Source organism: Onychomys torridus, chromosome 4 (assembly GCF_903995425.1).
Source record: "Onychomys torridus chromosome 4, mOncTor1.1, whole genome shotgun sequence".
Classification (NCBI taxonomy): Eukaryota; Metazoa; Chordata; class Mammalia; order Rodentia; family Cricetidae; genus Onychomys; species Onychomys torridus.
Window position 1 is genome coordinate 134,077,457 of NC_050446.1, and position 22,066 is coordinate 134,099,522.

At 47.1% G+C, this 22,066-nt stretch overlaps 1 protein-coding gene across 1 annotated transcript in view; it reads left to right on the plus strand.

Annotated features, from left to right (window-relative positions):
• Cdh26 (cadherin 26) overlaps window positions 1-20,566 on the plus strand; it is a 50,575-nt gene extending 30,009 nt beyond the window's left edge. The window contains exons 11-16 of the mRNA XM_036184337.1: window positions 1,771-1,986; window positions 2,496-2,626; window positions 6,300-6,374; window positions 11,206-11,259; window positions 14,498-14,572; window positions 19,711-20,566. Of these exons, the coding sequence (XP_036040230.1) occupies window positions 1,771-1,986; window positions 2,496-2,626; window positions 6,300-6,374; window positions 11,206-11,259; window positions 14,498-14,572; window positions 19,711-19,914 (755 nt within the window). The 3' untranslated portion in view covers window positions 19,915-20,566. The remainder of the gene's footprint in view (window positions 1-1,770; window positions 1,987-2,495; window positions 2,627-6,299; window positions 6,375-11,205; window positions 11,260-14,497; window positions 14,573-19,710) is intronic.
• Window positions 20,567-22,066: the final 1,500 nt, after the last annotated feature.

Sequence of the window (22,066 nt, forward strand, 5' to 3'; positions counted from 1 at the left end):
GCCTAGCTGTTTACAGTGTGGCTTTGAACTCACAGAGATCCAGACAGATCTCTGCCTCTGGAATACTAGGATTAAAGACATGTGTGCCACCATTTTCTGGCCTCTATGTCTACCTAGTGGCTGTTCTGTTCTTTGACCCCAGATAAGTTTATTAGGGTGCACAATATTTTGAGGAACACAGTATCACCAGAGGGGTGAGCTTGCCTGGATGAATTGTTGCATGCCTGCAGTTGCTCATGGCTTTCCTGACATCGTGGAAGAAGATGAGGGACTGCTCTGTGCTCTTCTGTTCCCATTTTCATCCATGTCCTTGTCCTTGTAGTGAACAGCAGGCATGGCTGTAACGGTGTTCATGATGTGCTGTGAATCCTAGAGCATGTCACCGTATGACTTTTTCTGGAAAGATGTAAAGAAATGTCTATTTACCCTGGATATAGAGAGAGACAGATCAAAGAGAGGCGGACTCCATCCCAGTTCAACTTGGGACGCTGAGGGTTTTCACAGGAGTAAAGATAAGTCAAAGGCAGCTACTCACCAGGGCGTCTCTGAGGAACAGATGTAACTACCCTACTCTCAGTCAACCTTCCATTTCTTACGCAGCCTGCCAGTCTCCAAGACCACATGTGGTAGGGTAAGGGGCTGGTGACCCTTCATCACCAGCACCATAGAGCACCACTCTGTTGTCCCACTTTGTCCCATTGCAGGGGCCAAGGACTAAAGTCTCTAGTAGTTCATTGGTACTCTCTGTTTGCTGATGCCAATGGGATGTGGCGCCTGGAGGACATGTCTCCACCTCACTTGTCTACCTGAGTGTGGTCACATCACGGTAGAGTGTGAACTTACAGTTGCAATCAGAAGTGAAACTAGTCTTGGGACTTCCCCTCCAAGGCTGCAGCTGTCTCCTTTGCCTGTGGCAGTAATGGGGTAGCTGCAGGGATGGAGGCCTTGCTCCACATTGTTAGGGACAGAAGTTTCCGTCTCCCTTAGGGACCTTCACTTATGCAAACCCAGGATTCTTGACTTTACCACAGAAAAGACTTTTAGGATGAGCCAGAGTGAAGGGGTGCTGGAGTTTATTAAAAATTTGAGGAAACAGGCTCTTGGGTGAGTATAAGATATACCTAAATGTGGAGTATGGTTTTCTTAAGCAGAGTCCCTGGTAAGTGCATTTATGGAGGGTGTCGGCAGGGTTGTATAGGTGTCAGCAGGATCCTATAGGTATAGGCAGGATTCTATGGGTCTAAGTAGAATGCTGTTGGTATTGGCAGGATTCTATAGGTACAGGCAGGATCCTGCAGGTGTGAGCAGGATCCCATGGGTGTAGGTCAGATCCTGTAGCTTTTCTAAGTTGCTTGTTCAGATAGTATAATTTACAGTAAGGTTTAAAGGTTACACACTTTTCTTCTGTCAATAAAGTTGTAAAATAGGTTATGAGAGGTCTTGTTTATGTTTAGGAATGAGGGGTGCTAAAAACTCAAGGCTGTAGATCACTTGGGCCCTAAGTTAGCACAGCTTATCTGCCATCCTCATTTGGGGTGTCTTTAGGAAAACATGCATGGTCCTCTCTGTAGGCAATTTGGCTTTATCAATGGAGTCCGACAGAAAAGGCTACCTAGATCCTGGGACGAAGGGCCTCTTTTCTTTCCTATGTGCTCCTTACTTCCTGATTTTTCTATCCTGTCCCATTTCCATGCAGAGCCTTGGCCCTGGGGGAAGCAAGGAGCTACACATGGGGCGATTGAGCCTACTCATGTCTTTCTGCCTTTGCAGGGCACTCTGCTGAACTTGTAATGCTGAGAAGCCTCCCTCCTGGGGATTACTTGGTGCCACTATTCATAGGAGACAGACAGGGCCTCACCCAGAAACAGACAGTCCACGTGAGGATCTGCTCCTGTCCCAGCGGATCTAAGTGCGAGAATCGCTCAGATGTGGGGTTCCTGTGGTGGGCCCTGTCCCCTATGTGTGCGGCACTCCTGGCACTGGCAGGTCAGTGCTTCCTGGGAGCTTCCCTCTCACTGACCAAAGGACAAGGAACAGCTCTGCACGGGGGAGAAGAGGATGAGCTCTGGGTTTGTTTAGGTCAAAGGTTGCCAGACACACTAATTAACCGAAATTCAGCTTCTATCAGCAGGCAATTATATAAGCAATCCACAGGGGAACACCGTCCAAGGGTGAGCATATGTTTGCAGTAACCATGGTTACAGCAGTCCACAGGTGTACAGGTGTCTAGGTTCCTGGGCTTGGCTAAGGTTAATAAGGGCATTAGTTATTCCAAGAAACAATAGACTATTCCTGGCCAGTTAATAAGCAATGAATTCAGCAAGAAGTGTTGGCATCTACCTGAGCCCCACATGCTGTTAAAGCTGCTCATCTCTTATGATGATTTAGATGGAACCTGACCCTGTCAGGTGGCAGCTGAGTGGACGTGAAGGGAACGTGGTTCTCAGAGACCTCTGACAGGGTGAGCTTGTTCAGTCCTTTCTGTTCTGTCACAGCTGCTCTGCTTTTCCTGCTGAGGTGCCACTTTGCATTTGGACCCAAGAGACTCAGAGGCTTCATCCCAAGTGACAATGGCCACCAGACACTGATTGTGTACAATGAGGAAAGCAAAGCCCTTTCCGCCCAGGTAGGTACTGTGGAGCAGTATGTTTCATGGCAGCCATGTGAACAACACAATCTGTACAGCACATGTTTCATAGATTGACTTATTTCATATATATATATGTATATGTATATGTATATGTGTGTGTATGTATGTGAGTGCCTGCATGTATGTCTGTACACCAGGTATGTGCACTACCTGCAGAGGCCAGAAAAGAGTATCAGAGCCCCTAGAACCGGAGTAATGAGTTGTGATGGTTGGGGGCCACCATGTGGGTGCTGGAAACTGAACCTGGATCCTCTGGAAGAGCAGCCAGTTCACTTAACCACTGAGCCATCTCTCAGGCCCTCATTTCTTTATTCTTCATTTATGTTTGAGTGCCACACAGGAAAGCATTTTTTCTAAAATTTCATATCACAGTCAGATGCATTTATGTTTTGTCAGTGGTTCAATCATGCTCAGTTTTTCCTCTGAAGGGGATACTTGACAATGCCTGGAGGTACTTTGGATGGCCACAATTAGAAGATGCTATGGGTCTCTAGTGGGCTCAGGCCAGGGCTGTAGCCAAATATCACCCAACACAGAATTATCTGGCCCAGTGTCCCCAGTGCTGGCTTGAGAAACCGAGCCCAGAAGAAAACAATTCTGCCAGGTTGAGGCTTCTTGGTGGCATTGCTTCACTCCCTGGTGAAATCCGAGCTGCCTTCTCTGCCATGGTTGGTCTTCCTGTAACAGAACAACTACTTCATCCTCCTGTAACAGAGAAGAGATCCCCATGGTTTTGTAGGGATAAGACTTGACTCTCTTTCTGCCTTTACATCTGACTGACTTTGTGTATTTGAGCCAGCCACTATTTGAGCTCACATCCCCATCTGTTTAGTGTCCTAAAGTGGTGGAGTCAGCTCCCCAAGTGCTGGATTGGAAGACAGTACCTAAGAATGTGCACAACACAACTCAACCTTCGTGGAGTCAAGACCAGTGATCACTGGATTTTCCTGCCTCATGTTGCTGAAATGGAGCCTTATCTTGTCCTTGTAGCTACTTTGTGCTGGGTCCCATGGGCAATGAGATGATGGTGTCATGAACTCTCCTGTCTGTCTCACTGGGAACTAGGAATGGCTGATCTAACAAACAATAAAAAGGTCAATAGGAAGTCTGACTTTCTGGTCATTGGGCATGCCCCGTGTTACATTCTCATTGCTGACACTAAACAGCAGAAAAAACTTAAGATAGACAGTTATTTGTCTGGTTGTTTTTTTCTTTCTCTTGACTCACGGTTCAGGAGATTTAATCCATCATGGTTTGGAATGCATGGTGTCTGGAGTGTGTGGGTCCGTGGTGGCAAGAGCATACAGGAATGCCTTCTCTCATGGTAAGGGAGAGCTCAGGCCAAACTCCAGAGTCATGCTATGACTCTCAGAAGCCCACCCAGTGCCCTACCTCTACCTGCTGTGTCTCCCTCACCATAGACTCCATACTCTCCCCCAAACAGTAGCTGTGAAACAAGTGTTCTGCTCAACGTCTTTAGTGTTCTGAGAGCTGAGACCCAACCAACCTGAGTTATGATTCCACATTGGTGAGCATCAGTTAGGTTATTTTGTAGGCCCTGTGTTTTCATATGTAAAGTGAGGTCAATGTTTCTACTCCATCGCAGTTTATCTGACAATTTAATCAAAGTCATGTCCTCAGCTGAGCACTGACAGGCACGCAGTAAGTGCTGGCAGCTGACCCCACTGGTACAGAACACTGTTTCAACCTGCTCTTGCCTATCTGTCTATCTATCTCACCTGACCATGCCAGCCAATATAGTCCCTACACCAGGAATATTCTGTTCTTTGGGGAAGACTCCATTTAAGATGCCACTCAACCACGTTGTAGCTGGAGACCTCTCCAGTCCTCGCCAAGCCCTGTCAGTCCCACAGCGCACTTATAAAATAAACTCACAGATGCTTATATTATTTAAACTGCCTGGCCATTAGCTCAGGCCTACCATTGTCTAGCTCTTACTCTTATAGTTAGCCCATTTCTATTAATCTATACTTTGCCATGTGGCTCGTTGCTTACTGGTACCTTACATCTTCCTTGTCTTGGAGGCCGCTGCAGTATCCCTCCTGCCTTCCTGTTCTCCTCTCTCTTAGTCCCGCCTATACTTCCTGCCTGGCTACTGACCAATCAGTGTTTTATTTACCAACAAATCATCCACAGCACTTCCCCTTTTTCTTTTTTTCAAAAAGGAAGGTTTTAACTTTAACATAGTAAAACTACATATAACAAAACAATTATCAAGCAAGAGTTACAGTTATAATATCTAGTCTATTTATAATAACTAGTCTATTTGTATTTGACAAAATTAAAGAAGATATCCTATCTATCTTATATTTGTGAGTCTAAGGTTTTATATATAACTTATCTTTTATCATAACTAAGGAAAATTGTAACTAGCTTCAACTACATCAAAGACCTCAGAAGGATATAATATTACCTGAGAACCGGGAGAAGGATGCAAGCAACTTTCAGGAGTCTTGCAGGGTAGACAGAGACAGCTAGCAGCCTGGACAGTCACTTAATGTTCCTTTGTGAAGTTGGGGCATCTGTCTTCAGCCCACAGGGCTAGAGTCTCTCGGTCACTTCTCTCAGTGTCCTGTAGACTGTCTGGCAGTTTCCTCTGTGAAGAAGGAACCTGAGGACCATTTTGTCAAGTAAAGTTTAGTGGTCTCCTTCCTATGGATCCTGCATGTCCAGGTGATCGAGCAGTCCAGGCAAGAACAGTTTCTTGCTCAAATGTCTATTTTTGTCAAGGTGAAGATAAACTCCATATGGAGTGTCTTCGATGCCTATTCTCCTCTCTGAAGTAAATTGGTGCTGCCAGGAGCAGAAATGTCTCAGTATCCAGAAAGTCTAAATTTTTAAAATATTTTAAATGCCATATTCTGTAGGTCTTTGAAGTATTTGAAGATTACCTATCTATCTGAAATATATCTATGTATACCTGGAAGACTTAACTAACATGGCTATGAGTATGATTATCATAGATGACTAATTATTAATCTATTTTTAATTATCCATTACAATTTTAAATGAGCTATACAAACATAATACCTTAAACAAGAGTAGAAATATACACACAGTATAACAAAATTAACTTTAAGTTTGTATCAATAGACTAAAATCTATACCAATGTAAAACATTTTAAACAAGTTGTTGCTCTTTAAAAGTAAGTTCATTAATCTACCCTTCCATCCTATTATATCTATATCATATCCCTTATACCATGTTGTCACATTCTGCTGCTGAGATGATCTCTGGGATCATGTAGATGTCTGCCTCTTTGTGGGGAAGCTGGTGGGCTCCACTGAGGCACCCATCAACACTGGAGTCCCTTGGGGATGATTTCTGCTGAATGAGGATAGGATGAGACCCCAAGTCCCATTGCTGGTACCTTAGGAGAGAATGATTTTGAGATCCAGTGTCTCATGACATAAAACTCTGCACAGTAGGAAGTTCATCCTCCCAACCAGCCATTGAGAATGACAAACAGTAAAACATCTTCTCCCCAGATGCATCATCAGGGTGTATGGAATAAATGGCTCTTCCCAGACAACACTGTTGTATGTTTTAGGTTGCAGGGTTCTTTGCTTGCTGATCTTTATGACTGCCCTCTGACCTCTGCTGTATTTCTTTCTCTGGTTTTCACAGATGCAGCCAACTGGGGAAGATCAGATGCCTACTTTGTCCAGCACAGCTGTGGCCAGTGCCAAGCCTGATGTGAAGGTAACATGCCTCTGTAGACTCTATCTGCTGCTAGTTCTGTAGGAGAAACGCCCTAGCTGCTTCTCTGGCCCGCGGGTAACGAGGCTTCTGGACCGGGAGCTGGAGAGGTTCCTTGGGTTTTCTCGCTGTTCAGTTCAGTGTAGTTTAGAACTGTTTACAAACTTGCCCAATCTTTCTTTATTTTGAAAGCTGAAAATGACTCTGGGCTGTGGAATATAAGGACAGGACCAGGGTCTCTGCTACCCTGTTCATTCAGCCCTGCTAGGCAAGGAGGTACACCTTGTCCCCATGACGACAACCATGATGTGTGGGCTGGCGTTGCTTCTCTTTCATTCTTTGGTCTGGAAGTTTCTGGAGGCCAGAGCATTATCTAGGTGTACCTTATTGGGTAATCCCGAGGTGTGCACTGTGTGTGCCCAGTACCACTGAATTCACACTAGAACTATACCAGGGAGCGGAGGGTGAGGGAATGTGTGTATTAGTTGTTTTTCTGTAATAAAAGAGCAACTTACAGAAGGGAGAATTCATTTTGGCTTAAAGTTCCAGAAAGAAAGTCCATCATATTGGGAAGACATGGCAGAGGTAAGAGATAAAGAAATCACATCTTGATCACACACAGGAAGCAGAGAGACATTTCGAAGTAGGGTGAAGGTATAAACTCTCAAAGCCCACCCCCAGTGACACACTTCCCCCTGAAAAGCTCCTTCTTAAAGGTGCCATAACCTCCCCAAACAGCAGCACTAGCTGAAATCTACGGAGTACATTTTCATTTAAACCACCACAGTGCTGATCCCTACTTTACAGGGGAGAAAATTGAGGCCTTTTGGCCTCAAGTTTTTGGTGTCTCTGGGCTTCCTTCCTTGGGTCCTGCATACACTAAGGACATTTATGATGACAGTTAGATGATCAATCAGCCTCTGCTCACACTTTTTCAGAGCTAAGGAGCCACTTGGAACGGTTGCTAGTGCGATGCTTTGAACTCTGTGGCAAAGGAGCTATCTTCAAGCTAGTGTCAGGATCCACTGACAGCTGCATTTCCTTTATGGAGTGAGTGTGTGTGTGTGTGTGTGTGTGTGTGTGTGTGTGTGTGTGTGTGTTTGTGAGTGATATGTGCTTATGTGCTTGAGGGTGCACATGTATACACTGTGGTTGGAGGCTAGAGGTCAACCTCCAGTGTCTTTCCTTAGGATCCATCTCCTATGTTTGTTTGTTTTTTGAGTCAGGGTCTCTCAGTGGGACCAGAGCCTCAATTAGACCAAACCAGCTGGATGGCAAGCCTCAGGAATCCTCTGCTTTCCACCACCCCAAGGTTAGAAGTCAGACAGACACCACTACTTCCAGCTTTGTAATTAATGTAAATGCTAGGAATTGAACTCAGGTCCTCATGCTTGCGCAGAAGGCATTTTGTCGACTAAGGTATTTCTCCAGCCCACCCTTTGAAATTTTGCTTTATTATTGATGGGAAAGTCTAAATTAAAATACAGAGATTATCTTAGTTAGGTTTTTATTACTGTGAAGAGACACCATGACCATGGCAACTTTTAAAGAAAAGCATTTAATGGGTTTGGGTCTGACTTACAGGTTCAGAGGTTTAGCCTATTACGGGTTATGGCAGCACACAGCCAGGGTGCTGGAAAAGTTGCTGAGAGTTCTGCATCATCCTTAGGCTGCAGGTAGAGAGAGACACACTGGGCCTGGCTTGAGCATCTGAAACCTCAAAGCTTCTTCCAACAAGGCCACACGTCCTAATAGTGCCATTCCCTATGAGCCCATGGGGGCCATTTTCATTCAAACTGCCACAGAGATCTTATGCAAACATCACCTGCTATCAGATCTCTTGAATCTAAACCATCCATTTGTCACCATCCCTCCTAGACCTATCCTGTGTGCTCACTCACATTTTAGGGACCTGTGTCAGCATAGGAGCTCTGGACCCCTTGTCTCACTCCATCAGGCTCCCTTGTACTTCTGGTCTTCTCTGTTCACTTCCCCTCCCATCCTTCTGTCCTTGCCTCTGAGGGTCTGAGCAAGGGGAGCTTTGCAGGGTCACAGGGCTAGTTGGCTCCCTGTTGGGAAGAAATGATTATCTTGGAGAAAATCAGCATTTCTCCCAGGACCTTGGTGAGATCCTGCCATGGACAGACCAAGTGTCCTGTGCTCTGAGGACTCCAGTGTTAAGGAAAGTTGCTCCTGGCTGTAGTCACCTCACCAGTGATGGGCAGATAGTTCCTCTGAGAGAGAGGACACTTTGGGAAGATTGATAATGCATTCATACCAAACATGTACAGAGTGAAAATGCAGAGGTGGAGTGTCTTCTGAAAGCAGTGTATTCCAACATTTTTCTATCTGTGTTGGTGGCTGTTGTTTGAGGGATTGGGGGATATTTCAACTGGTAAACTGTACAAGCTGAGGACCTGAGGTCAAGCTCCAGACTCTGAATAAAACAAACAAACATGTTGGCCACTTGTAACTCCATATGCTGGGAATGCAGAGGCACGAGGGTCCCACTTAGCTGTGATATTCTTTCTCTCTCATACACATATGAGTCGTTTGATAGTCCTTACCAAGCATGACACATTTCAGACCTTCCACAAACAGAAACATTTTCTTCTGTCCATCTGAAGGCACCAGAGCACAGTCCAGAGCTCAGTCCCTAAGATTAGAATCATGTGAGTGAGCCCACACTGCCTGTTAGTAGAACCCTGGTTCCCATTCCACACAATGTCTGTATTTACCCCATGTGCCAACTCTAGAATTACAGCCTTGCTTGGCAAAGTGCTTTTTATGGAATACTTTGAAAGTCAAAAGAAGCTATAAAGTGAGGGTACCTGTGGACTCTCCCAGGTGCCTCAGAGAAGACCTCATATGACCACAGCCCATATCAGAGCCAAGGAGGAACTTGTGCTCTCTCAAGATGAGTCTGGGACCCCTCTCACTTGGACCTCACAAGTTTAATAAGTTACTATTTTAATAAAAGTTTAGTTCCTTGGCATATGAGGGAGAGGTATTCAAGGTGTGAAGAGCCAAGGCCTCTATACATGAGGAAACCTTCTAAGATGGAACTCACATTGTGTGCAGGACCTTACTGTTGCCTAGGCTGCAGCTGAGCAAAAAGATGTTCTTTGTACAGAAGAGATGGCATGAATCCACTAGTAAGGGTCCGGACATTGAAGGCATGCTCCTGGAGTCCTGCAATACTGGCTTTACAGACAAGGAACTTGTTCGGTGGCCCAGCGCAGGGCCTGTGTAGGACCCACATTTGGAGGCCCTTGAAGAGTTTGGTGATCTGCTTCCTCCTCCTCCTCCACCACCACCAGCACCACACTTGATGTATTTATTTTTTTTACAAAAGGGCCTTGGCCATTTCTTTGTGCACCAAGCCCTTCATGTTCCATGGCCAGCCCTGCATTCTAGGGATTGAGTAAGTGTCCATACACATGCTGAGGTCCTGGCCGTGACGCACTGTGCCTCACTGGGTATCTGAGAACACAAGGCTTAGTCTGACAGTCTCATGCCCATTGCTACACAGCAGTGTAACCCTGTGTGAGGACTCTCTCCTGCAAGAGTCCACATGAGTGTCCCAGTGTGGACTCTCTGCAGTGAGTGTCCCTGTGTGGACTCTCTGCAGTGAGTGTCCCTGTGTGGACTCTCTGCAGTGAGTGTCCCTGTGTGGACTCTCTGCAGTGAGTGTCCCTGTGTGGACTCTCTGCAGTGAGTGTCCCTGTGTGGACTCTGCAGTGAGTGTCCCTGTGTGGACTCTCTGCAGTGAGTGTCCCTGTGTGGACTCTGCAGTGAGTGTCCCTGTGTGGACTCTCTGCAGTGAGTGTCCCTGTGTGGACTCTCTGCAGTGAGTGTCCCTGTGTGGACTCTCTGCAGTGAGTGTCCCTGTGTGGACTCTGCAGTGAGTGTCCTGTGTGGACTCTGCAGTGAGTGTCCCTGTGTGGACTCTGCAGTGAGTGTCCCTGTGTGGGCTCTCTGCAGTGAGTGTCCCTGTGTGGACTCTGCAGTGAGTGTCCCTGTGTGGACTCTCTGCAGTGAGTGTCCCTGTGTGGACTCTCTGCAGTGAGTGTCCCTGTGTGGACTCTGCAGTGAGTGTCCCTGTGTGGACTCTGCAGTGAGTGTCCCTGTGTACTCTGCAGTGAGTGTCCATTGTAGTAGGAAACTTAAAAGTTCTTATTAATAAAATCAAACCCAAGGCAGGTTATTGGGGTGAATGCTGGAAAATCAGAGAAGCAGAACAAGCCACGGCTATCTCACCTTGGTAGTTCCTCAGGTGATCCTGTTTCCTCAGGCTGGAAGCTTCTGAGTCCTCCTCCACATGAATCTCAGCTGAACTGTGTTGCTCCAAAGCCTGAATGCTTAACCAACTAACTACATGCTTTACTCACTTAGTTCCTGGTCCTCACGCCTTATATACCTTTTCTGGGATTAAAGGCGTGAGTCACCATGCTTAGCAGTTTCTAAAGTGTCCTTGAACACATAGAGATCCACCTGGCTCTGCCTCCCAAGTGCTGGGATTAAAGGCGTGCACCACCACCACCCAGCTTCTGCTCTGGCTTGCTCTGACCCATTTTCTAGCCACCATTTTTGGCTTTGTTCTAGTGGCTGTCTGCTCTCTGACCCCAGATAAGATTATTTGGGGGTACACACAATATTTCAGGCAACATAATACCCACCACAGTCAATGTGTGGACTCTCTGCTGTGAGTGTCCCTGTATGGACTCTGCAATGAGTGTCCCTGTGTGGACTCATAGTCTTGCATTTACAACTGTCTCTGATTTATATGAAATCAATAAATTTTCATTCTTAAATTTCATTTCTTAAATTCAAGGGTCATAGCATGTTCTTTGAGCCAAGAGGCATGAGAAACCGATCTTCCACACCGGTAAGTACAGCTGTGCATGATGCCATGAACATTACCTTATTCAAAACTACTAAAAGAGGTGGTTTAGGAGAAAAGAGTGGGTTCAAAATACAGTCAACACCCAGAATACCTAGGGTAGAACATGGAGCATGAACTAGAAGTTGAAGCAGGATGAGGGCGATGACTTAGTCTATAAGGTGCCCAGGCAAGCTTGAAGTGTGTGTGTGTGTGTGTGTGTGTGTGTGTGTGTGTGTGTGTGTGTGTGGCAGGGCAGGGGGTGGTGGTGACAGGTACTCCCAGAAGCTCACTGGCCAGGCATCCCAGTCAAACTGACGAGTTTAAAATTTACTGAGGGACCTTGTATCAAAAAATAAAGACTGGTGGCCAGTAACATGGCTCAGCAGGTAAAAGTGATTGCCATCCAAACCTAATGACCGCAGTTACATCCCAGGAACCCAAGGTAAGTGGCAGGAGAGAATCAGCTCCTGCAAGCTGTCCTCTGACCTCCACACACTTTGTGGAATAGACAGGAAAATAGTCACACAAAGGCATGTGCACACAAATAAATCATAATAAATAAATAATTAAAAATGTATAATAGCCCCAAACAATTGACATTAAGTTCAAGCCTCCACACATGCATGCACAGACAAGTAGGAACCAGAGACATATATGTACAGTAGTCTCCATTCACATACACAAAACAAGTAGTTAAAACACAGGTTTCTAAGGCCAGGAGGGCACACAGGCATCAGTCATTGAAGATTCATTTTGGCTGCTGAGCTGCTGCATGCTTGATCCCAGAAGATGTGCATCTGTGCTTGCCTTTACCCTGACAGGTGTTTTGAGATGCTGAGCTTCTGGGGATGGGGTGGATGGGAGAGATCATCTTCTTTTCCACTAAAATCCTACCAAGCGTCCATTCTAAATAAGACAGAGGAGTGGCTGCTTTAAAGCCTTTCTGTGATGGTGTATTAGCATAACTCACACTTATTAACCAGAGTGATGGATTCAAATAGTGATTCTGATGAAACCAGATACCACAGAAACATGGGTGCTGCAGCCAAGTTGCAGAAGTCCACGTCCTAATATCTAAGTCTTCTCTCATTGGAAATTGCCTTTTGAAGCATCAAGAAATGTTTGATATGTTCCTGGAATCATCCCAAATATCATGAGTGTTTAATCAGCCTTGGTCACCCTGAGAAAATTCTCTTTGATTCATAAGACATGGGACAAAAAGCTTAATTTAAGTTTCATAAAAGCCAATTGGTATGGCATCCCAGAAGGGGTTCAAAACGATGAGGACCACCTTCTGTTATATTGCAAAGGTAACGTTAGAAAACACAGCTGAAATAATCTGTAAACACCTAAAAGGAGAATAAATTTCTTTTGCTGGAGTACTGTTGGGCAGTCACAAGACCTAGGGACATGGCCCAAGGCCAGTGGCTAAGACCAGAGTCAGGAGATGATGCTGTCCTGGCTGCTGAGGAGTCTCCTGTAGTGTGGTGTTAAGTGACTCAAGACAAAACCAACATGAATCTTCTTTAGGGAGAATGTGTTCTGACCAGGATTAGAAAAGACGTGTGATAACCCGAGGTGCTATGTTATACAAAGCCTGTGTCCTCCCCTCCTTTGAGTGTGTGTGTGTGTGTGTGTGTGTGTGTGTGTGTGTGTGTGTATGCGCGCGTGTGTATGCATGCATGCATGTGCTCTGGTGTGCACATGCCTGTGGACATCTCTTGATGTCCAGAATCATCCCTTTTCTGCCTTACTCTTTTAAGGCCGGGTCTTTCAGTCAACCCAGAGCTCACTGGTGTGGCTATTCTCACTAGTCAGCTTGCTCCAGGGATGCCCTGTCTCTGACCTCTGAGGCAGGAAGTGTAGACAGACTGCCATTCCCACAAAGGATTCACACAGGTTCTGGAGATTTGAACTCTCACTGCTTGCTCACTTTGCAAGGGCTTATGCCTCCGAGCCCCTCCCTCCATCCCCAGAGCTTGAGTCTGAAGGAGTCTCCTCAGAGAAGCGCAGGGAGCTAAACTGGGGGCAATAAGCAAGGGTGACATACCTAACAAGTGCTCCCAACCTGGGACAGGCAGGCATTGTGCCCAGGACTGTGGTGGTGGTCCATGCTTTGTCTCTGTGGTTGAACACATTTACTTCAATCTACCTTGGTGTGGTGAGCACACTACTAGTCGCTACATGTGCTCATGTGTAAGTATGTATGTATTGAGACAGGTATGTCCAGGTTTTGTGTATACATCTGTGTGTGCATACAAATGCATATATGTGTCATCAAGGAGATGTAAAATTGGCTTTGACATTATCATCTCTATGTGAGTCATTTGGGTTGGGTATCTCTAAGCTCAAGATAAGGTAGCTTAGCCATGATGTGCCACAGTTATGGGCCTGGCTCAGCACGCCGTTTCCATTTACAGTCCATGCAGCTTGTCATCACCCTGTGACGTCTCCCATCTCCTGGCCTCTGCCTTGTTCTTCCCCTCCCCAGTGCCACTTGCGGGGATCTCTTTCCCCACCTACTTGAGGACCCGTCAACCTCCCTCCTGACTTGGGGCCTTCACTGCTCTCCTACCTAGAAATACTGCCCTGTGGTCCATCCCCCGCCTCACGTTTCTCTGTGTCATTAGAGGTCTTCCCGACTCTTCATGTTTCTGTCTCAGGTACTAGCCTAGCACATGCATGATATAAACTGAGTAAAGTTGCTTGACAGCCAGCCCCCTGGCCCCTGGCTGGCCTCCATACAGGACCTGGCATGTGGTTGAGCCGGAGAACCACCGGGTGCATGTTCAATTTGTTCCCTCCCACTGCACACTTCCTCTTTGGACAGCCCTTACAGGTCAGAGATATGTGTTACCACAGTGAACACCCATGTGCCCACCTCAGAGAATGACCTGGACTGGTCAGGAGCAAAGCTAAGGGGGACAATTATAAGCAGGGATTGGGGTAACACACAAAGGTCCCCAAGAAATGGGGTTTGTGGAAGAGACCTTAATGCCGCTAATGGATGGACTCCAGCCACTTTCCCTGTGGACGTGTTTCTACCCAGGTGTAGAAGATCCAGCGATGCCACTTGCAGGCCCTCCCTTCTCTCAGCACACAGAGGGAAGTGTGAGCCCCTTGTCTTTGGCCTGATTCTTCCTCAGTGTTGAACCTGTGCTGAGGACGGGGAATACTGTCTCAGGAAGCTATGTGGTAAGTGCTCCTCAGGCTAGAGGCTTCCTTCCGGTTTATTTTGCAGGTCTGTCTGGATCGCTTGGTGCCCAGATGCCCCCAGAAACTTCTGGAAGGAAGGGTGGTGGAGACATGGAGTCAGGTAGGTTCTCGTTGTGCCCTCGTACTGGCTGTCACCCTCTCTTCTTTCCGACCTTGTTCCAAGGTCGACTGGAGATGCTCTGTCCTAAACCACTGTAAGGGTCAGCAAAGGCATCTTAACACGGTGTTATAATCTGGTGGCTTAAACCACGGAGTTTATTGCAAACACCGTCAGAGCCTCTAAGCTGAGGTACTGGGACCCTGCCTTGTGAAGCCCCATGGTGTTGTGGGCCTGGGGTGCCTGCTAAGAGCCTCCAAGCTTAGTTTATAGGATCTTTCTTGTGAACCCTCACGATGCCCCTGGCATCTTGTCCAGAGTGGACAAGAGGCAGGGTTGCAGGGCGCTATGACCTGAGGAAGTGAGCCTGGACCGTGTCTAGACGTAGAGCCTCTGCCAGGGTCTCCCAGCCTTGGCTTCTCTGCATTTCACCACTATTCCCAGACAGATACTACATCTCTGTAGCTGTATAGACTCTGGCCTGTGAGTTCTGCAGTGTGGCTGATGCCTGGTGGCTGCTGGAGTACACCACAAGGCAGATCCACCTGCCTTGATAGGGACACTTTGTGTCCAAATCTGGGCTGCAAGACCCTTTCTCAGGCCCTGATCACTGAGAGGAATATCCTTGAGGAGCCATGATTTATCTCTCTCCTCTCTTCCTCCCTCCCTCGGTCCCTTGCTCCCTCTCTTTCCAGACTCGAACTTCTCTAAGGAAACCTTACATCCTCACAGAGGGCCAGATTTCCATCTCTGGCAAAACACCTGACAGAAAACACAAACCCGAAAGGGAGGGGCTTATTTTGTCCTTTTCAGAGGCTTCTGCAGTGTTAGCCGTCCCCCTGCTGTGAGCCTGTGGTTTAAACATCATGGCAGTGGGGACACGTGGCACAGCAGAGGTGCCCAACTGCAGGCTGCCATGAAGCAGTGCAGAATCACAGGGAGCGGCCAGGGCACGAGAGAGCCTGCAATGACACACCCCCACCAGGGACCCACTTCCTCCAACCAGACCCGGCCTTCCGTTATTACCTCACTTCCCACTGGTGAAGGCAGAGTCTTCAGGATCCAATCACAGTCCAATAGCCCCAACTTCACTTTGGTACACGTCAAGTGCAAGGAGAAGAATCAGTGACGAATGAATGATCTTCCACAAAAACTCTAGGAGAAAGGTGAGCCTGAAAACCAAGGCCCAGGGGAGCGATTCCGTGTGTCAGAGCTATGAAGGCAGCAGGGGCTGGACACAGGCCACTGACTCATCCACGTGGTAGAGCTGAGGCTTGCCACAGGCCACACCTCTCTCACATTATTGACCTATGAAGGCAGAGCCATGTCTGGGCATAGATCACTGCCTCCTCCTTGTGGCAGAGACATGAGGAATTGATCTGGGGCTAGAATATACAGAGTCTAAACCAGCCCACCTGGTGACTGAGGAATATCAGTAAAGCCTGTGTTTCCTAACCATGAAGGATGGTTGGCCAGTTCAACCACGTTACCAGAGATGCTGTACACAAATGAAACTGTGCACCTACCACATACATCTCCTGGTGACCATGACATCTGATGCCCCTTTTCACGTGTGCACACACGTGGCTGGAGCCAAGTAGGCACCATGGACAGGGCCACAGGTCCCCATGTATCTAGCAGGAGAAGGCTGCGTTCTAGTAGAGAAGCTCCCTCCTCCCTGTGTCAGCCAGACAAGCCGCTTTGTGCAGTACAACTCAAGCCCTGAGTTCCATGGTGTGAGAAAAAAAGAAAAGAAAAAAACAATCCAAACCCAGATGAGAAGAGCAGTTCTTTCCCTCTCGAGCCTTCAGACTTAGTTTGTGGTTTGTGATGAATTATTGATCTTAGGGGACTCTGGAATTGCTGAATCAGGGTGCAGAACCCTGCTGCTTGGCTGCCAGCCTTGGGGGTTTGAAGTTGAATTCTTGAGGCGCAGCCCCCACTGCTGATTCAGTTTTGCTCTGCCCATACCAGGTTTGTCATGAATTATCTATTTAGCTTTGCCCAAAGGACCGTGACTGGACTCCTAAAATCTGGGCCAGGTTTGGGCATTCGCCTCTCAGCCAGGAGAGCTTCCTTTTTTCTCTACCACACACACGGGCATGGAGTGGATGGCAACAGGGTGGTGGCCATAGCCCTCAGATAAGAGGCCCAGCTGGTGTGTGGGATCCACTCCTGTCTGTGGACATACAGAGGAAGCTGGGTTTCTGCTCTATGGAGGAACCAGGCTCCCATGAGACAGGGAACTAGAGAGCAGGTGGCTGCCAGCTGGGAGTGATGGTTGCTGTTAGGAGAACACGTGCATGGGCTTCCCTTTCCAGGCCCCACCCTACACCTCCCATGTTGTGCTCTGGGCCTCGTGTTCCAACTGCTTTCATCCTCTATACAAGGTGTCAGAAGTCCCTTTAGATAATGGCAGGTTAGGGAGTCCCACTAGATCCATTCCCACTGTAACTGACTGAAGTGGCCCACTTCAGATAGAACCATCCTAGACACCAGTAATGGGTTGGAGCTGCTCTTGCAACCTTCCATTCCTCCATCTCTTTGATATCCCTTTCTCTTTGATTTCTCCTCATTCATCCATCCCTCCCTCTCTCCATCCATCCATCCCTCCATCCCTCCCTCCACCCACCCATTCATCTGTCTCTCCCTCCCTCCACCCATCTATTCATCCATCCCTCCCTCCCTCCACCCATCCATCCATCCATCCAGCCAGCCAGCCAGCCAGCCAGCCAACCAGCCATTCCTCCATCCCTACACCCACCTGTAGATGTAACCATCCATTCATTCGTCCCTCCACCCAGGCAGCCAGCCATCCACCCATCCCTCCATCCCTACACTCATCCATCTCTCCATTCATCCACCCATCTATCCATTCCTCCCTTCCTCCACCCACCCATCCATCCCTCCATCCATCCATTGTCCCTCCCTCCCTCCATCCGTCCCTTCATCCATCCATCCATCCATCCCTCCATCCCTCTCTCCATCCATCCCTCTATGCATATATAATATATAATACATGTGTATACACATTTCTCCATCTGTCTGTCCCTTCATCTTCTCTCTTTCCCTTCACCTCTCTATTATCCATCCGTCGTCCATAGCTCTATCTATCTGTCTACCTGCCCACCTACTCATTATGCATTTATTAAGTGACTTGGGGGAAAAAAGCCAGGCAATGCTGCCAGAGGGAGGTCTGGGCCCTGAACACTGACCTGGAGCTTCTAGACAGGAAGTTGGCAGCAGGGATGCTCATTTATGGAGAAGAAGCAGCAGAGGCCAGGAGGAGAGGGAGCCAGTGGCTCAATGAAGCTGAAACCCTAGGCAGGAAGGGTGGGCCTGTGCAGAGAGTCTTAAAGATGGGGAAGGAAGATAGGTCTGGTCAGGTAGGAGAGCTGACTTACTTGGGATTTAGAGGCAAAGAACTGCTATTGAGGAGCTTGGGGGACAGAATCCAATTAGTCCAGAGGCCTAGAAAATATGTCTGGTCCTCTTCAGAGCATGGACAAGAGTCTGAGGGTTGGAGAGAGGCTGGAATATGTGGAGAGTGGGAGAAAGAGTCAGAGCAGCTTGACTCCCGACAGAGTGACAACACAAAGATCCACGCTTCTTGCTCACATCACAGTTGGGTTGCGTCAAAAGGAAATTTCCAATGAAGAGCCCAGGAACTCTGATCCATGTGTGATCCTACCACCAGGAGGAACCCAAGACACGTGACCAGAAGAGAGGGTCATGGGAGGCTCTGTGGCCAGGTGACTGTTCCTGATGCCTGTCATCCATGGGTTATGCTCAGCCACTGTGTATGTCTGGGAAACAGAAAATGAGGTCCCAGTGTGAACAGGAGTTGATTTAATTGACTCCTAGCATTCTCTGTTGTAGTGACTGGAGGAAGAAAGGGGCCCAGGCAGTGGCCAAGGCAATGGAGAAGAGGGGACAGAACCATGTGTGTGGAAGAGTGGGGGTGGGGACAGTGAACAATGCAAGGATTCTGTACACAGTTACACTGTGGGGGATGTCATGGTGTGAGACATGCAAGAGCTTCATATGCTTAGGGCTTTACACAGCCTTCCCAACAATGCCTCGCCCACTTGCTATTACTCAATGTACATTTTAGTTAACTTTTAGTTGTATTGTGAGCTGATCAACAGTGTTCATGAAAATATGGAGTTCAGGAAAGTAGGTACCTAAGAGGTAAATGTGTCTGGGTAGCTTCTAACACCATTTGATATGGTCTGTCTACTGACTAACTTCCTGTAAAGATCCAGCCAGGAAATACTTTAGGACTTGTGGGGAAAGCCCAACATCATCTCTCTGCCACTGTATTGACTTGGAGACTTGGTTACATTGCAACAAAACTTCATTTCAACAGCTATTGGGCTGGGTTCATCCCCATTGTCATGTGTCAGCCTCTGTGATATGACCTTGAGGAACTCCAATGGAGAAGGTAGTTGGAGGGCAAGAGGAGGCACTCTCAGGGATGTTTAGTGTGAAGCTGTGTGTCTGGCCCTGTGGAGTGGCCCAGGGAAGGTGAAGTGGAGATTTTGGCTCTGGATGTGATGGCAAGGAATGTCCTAGACTGAAAGGTAATCACCCTTTACCTTTGTTAGGGAGTGGGTGACATTGTGGCTTATACATGCATGTGGGAAATCAGGATGTGGTGGGAGTGGACAGGATGATGTTTAAGGGCACAGTGAGTGGAGACCACCCTTTCTAGGAGATAGTGAAGGGTAGGCAGAAGTGAAGGACATTTGTGAGTTAGGAAAGGTCCCCAAACAAGAAACATGATAAGCACAAAAAAGAGAGGACACTAGCCCAAGTAAAGATACAGGTGGGTTATAAGTAGGAAGTGTCCAGGTATGGGAGGTTGAGGACTGTGCCAAGGATGAGTTCACCAGAGAGCAAGAATGGGTAATAAGTCCTTGGGAGAGCCCCTCTCAGTACCTGGGATGGTCACCATCATAGCTGCAACAGTAATAAAGAAGGAAGTATCTCCCACTTCAGCTTGGCCACCACAGCAGAGGCTGTAGGGCTGAGGCCTCCCCCCCCCCACCCCCAGTTCAGAGACTTTCCTCAAATCCAGCCTAGAGGACTGTCTGGGAGCCTGTAACAATGAATGTCTCCTTCCTGGGCTTTCTCCACAGAAGCTCCACAAAGTTGATATGCTGGAGGGCGACACTGGCTACCAGCCACATGTCTACAGAGAGGAGGGAGAGTATGGAGGAGCTGAGACCCTCAGCTCACTGACCCTCTTGGAGCAGGACCTCTCTCCTGAGTTGTTGGATTACTTGAGTTCAAAATCTACTCTATCTGAAGCAATGTGTTCTGCATCAAGAGTTCCTTCATAAAAGGTGGGCATGATCTGGGGAAATAGTCTCCCCTCATGGACCTCTCCTTTTGTCCTTTATTCTTAAGGACTTTCTAGTCCACAGTGGTTAGTGTTGCAAACTTGACAATCACTTGGGAAACATCTGGGAGATGTACCTCTGGCATGGCAGTGGGGGATTTGGGAAGTGATGTCCACTGTGGGTGGCATCATTCCTTATCTGGGATCCTGGACTATAGAAGTGGAGATATGGAGCTGAGCATCAGCTCTCATCACTCTCTGCTTCCTGATTGTGCATGTCATGTGACCTCAACTTCAGACGCCTGTCACCTTGACTTCCCGTCATGCTGGGCTGTACCCTTGAACTGGGAACAGAATAAACCCTTCTCCTTTAAGCTGCTCTTGTCAGTGTTTCTTCACAGTGACAGGAGAGAACGAACTAAGACATGGTTATAGATGAGGATCAGCTGTGAATCAAAACTCTGTCTTGAAGCAAAGCAGAATGATGGGCTGTACACTTTTCAGAAAATGTGACAAACCATATTTATAAAGACTTAAATCGAATCATGTATTCTTCGCTTCTGTTGGTGACCCAGCTCTGATGGTGAGTGAAAAATACAACCTATGGATCACCTGGCTGTTTGGTGAGCAGTGGGTAATTCTGAGAGAAAATGAAAATGGGCTTATAAAAGATTATTTACATTTCTGTAATTGTCACTCTGCTTCATTTTAAGTAGAGATAGCTAATAAATGGGAAAGTGTTTCCTAGAGTAGATGTAATAAGAGCTTTCTGTGATTTCTAAGAAGATAACAGTCCCTTTCCACGCTTTGATTAGCTAACCCAGCTATGCCATTCTGAGAAAAATAATTAAGCTTAAAATCATATAAACAGAACGTGCTTTGAAAATCTGAGACATACCACAATTTAACTTCCTCATATCAGTACAGTAAAGATATGGAGATAGGAATATGTTCTGATTAGATTTCTGTTTACACAAAACCACCACCTTTTACAGGATTGTGTTGTCCACTTAGTGTTCATGTAAATTGTACGGTAGAAGTGGGGTGGGGTGGGACAGGGTGGGGTAGGGTAGGAACATTATTTTAAAATGTATTCACAAGGGCATGTGCTCTTTTTAAAGTCTGAGTAGGTAGTAAGTATTGACTCATCAAAGTTGTCTTCTGACCTAAACATGTGTACCATGGCATGTGTATACATGCATGCAAATCAGGCATGTACACACAAAATCATTTTGTTAAAAAAAAATACTTTTGAGTCTGAGTTGTTGGCTAGGTGTTTTAGTTTGGGTTTTTAGTACTGTGAAAATACACTACGACCATGGCAACTCTTATAAAGAAAACATTTAATTGAGGGGGCTCACTTATAGTTTCAGAGGTATAGTCCCGTTATTGTCATGGTGGCGTGCAGACAGAGGTGGTGCTGGAGCTGAGGCTGCTACATCTTGCAGGCAATAGGAAATCAACTGACACACTGGGTGGTACCCTGAGCATAGGAAACCTCAAAGCCTGCACCCACAATGACACACTTCCTCCAACAAAGCCATACCTCCTAATAGTGCCACTCCCTGTGAGATTATGGGGTTATGGGATTATGAGAGCCACTTACATTCAAAATACCACACTAGGGTTGGTAAATGGTTGTCAGAGCTTTCTAGAGATAAGCCAAAAGAAAGAAAATGACCACCATCGGAGAATCTGGTCCCTTGTCTGTTCTTATAAATAAAGTGTTATTGACACTCAGCCACACTTGCAGCACTAGGCTGCCCCGGGCTCTGACAGCAAAGGTTTATAGCTACAACAGACACCTTCAGGGTCAGCAAGTCCTAATATGCAACACTGGCTTCCAGGCTCTTCTGAAGAACCCAAGCTTGGCACCTTCCATTAAGCATTCGTGGAATTCCCAGCTCACAGCAAACACATTATGCTGCCTCATGCCTTGTGCTAGGAGCACACAACCAGATGCTCCTGAGAGGTTTTCAGTAAGTGTGCTCTGGTGGTAGCTCACCTCACTTTCCCTTGGTCTTGTGGTACACATTTGCAAATCCATGCCTTGTAAGATGCTCTCCAGCACATTGTTTCCAAAACTAATAAAATACTCATGTGATATTCATGAGTGCAGATTCAGCAATTAACAAGGAGAGCCAAGCATTACA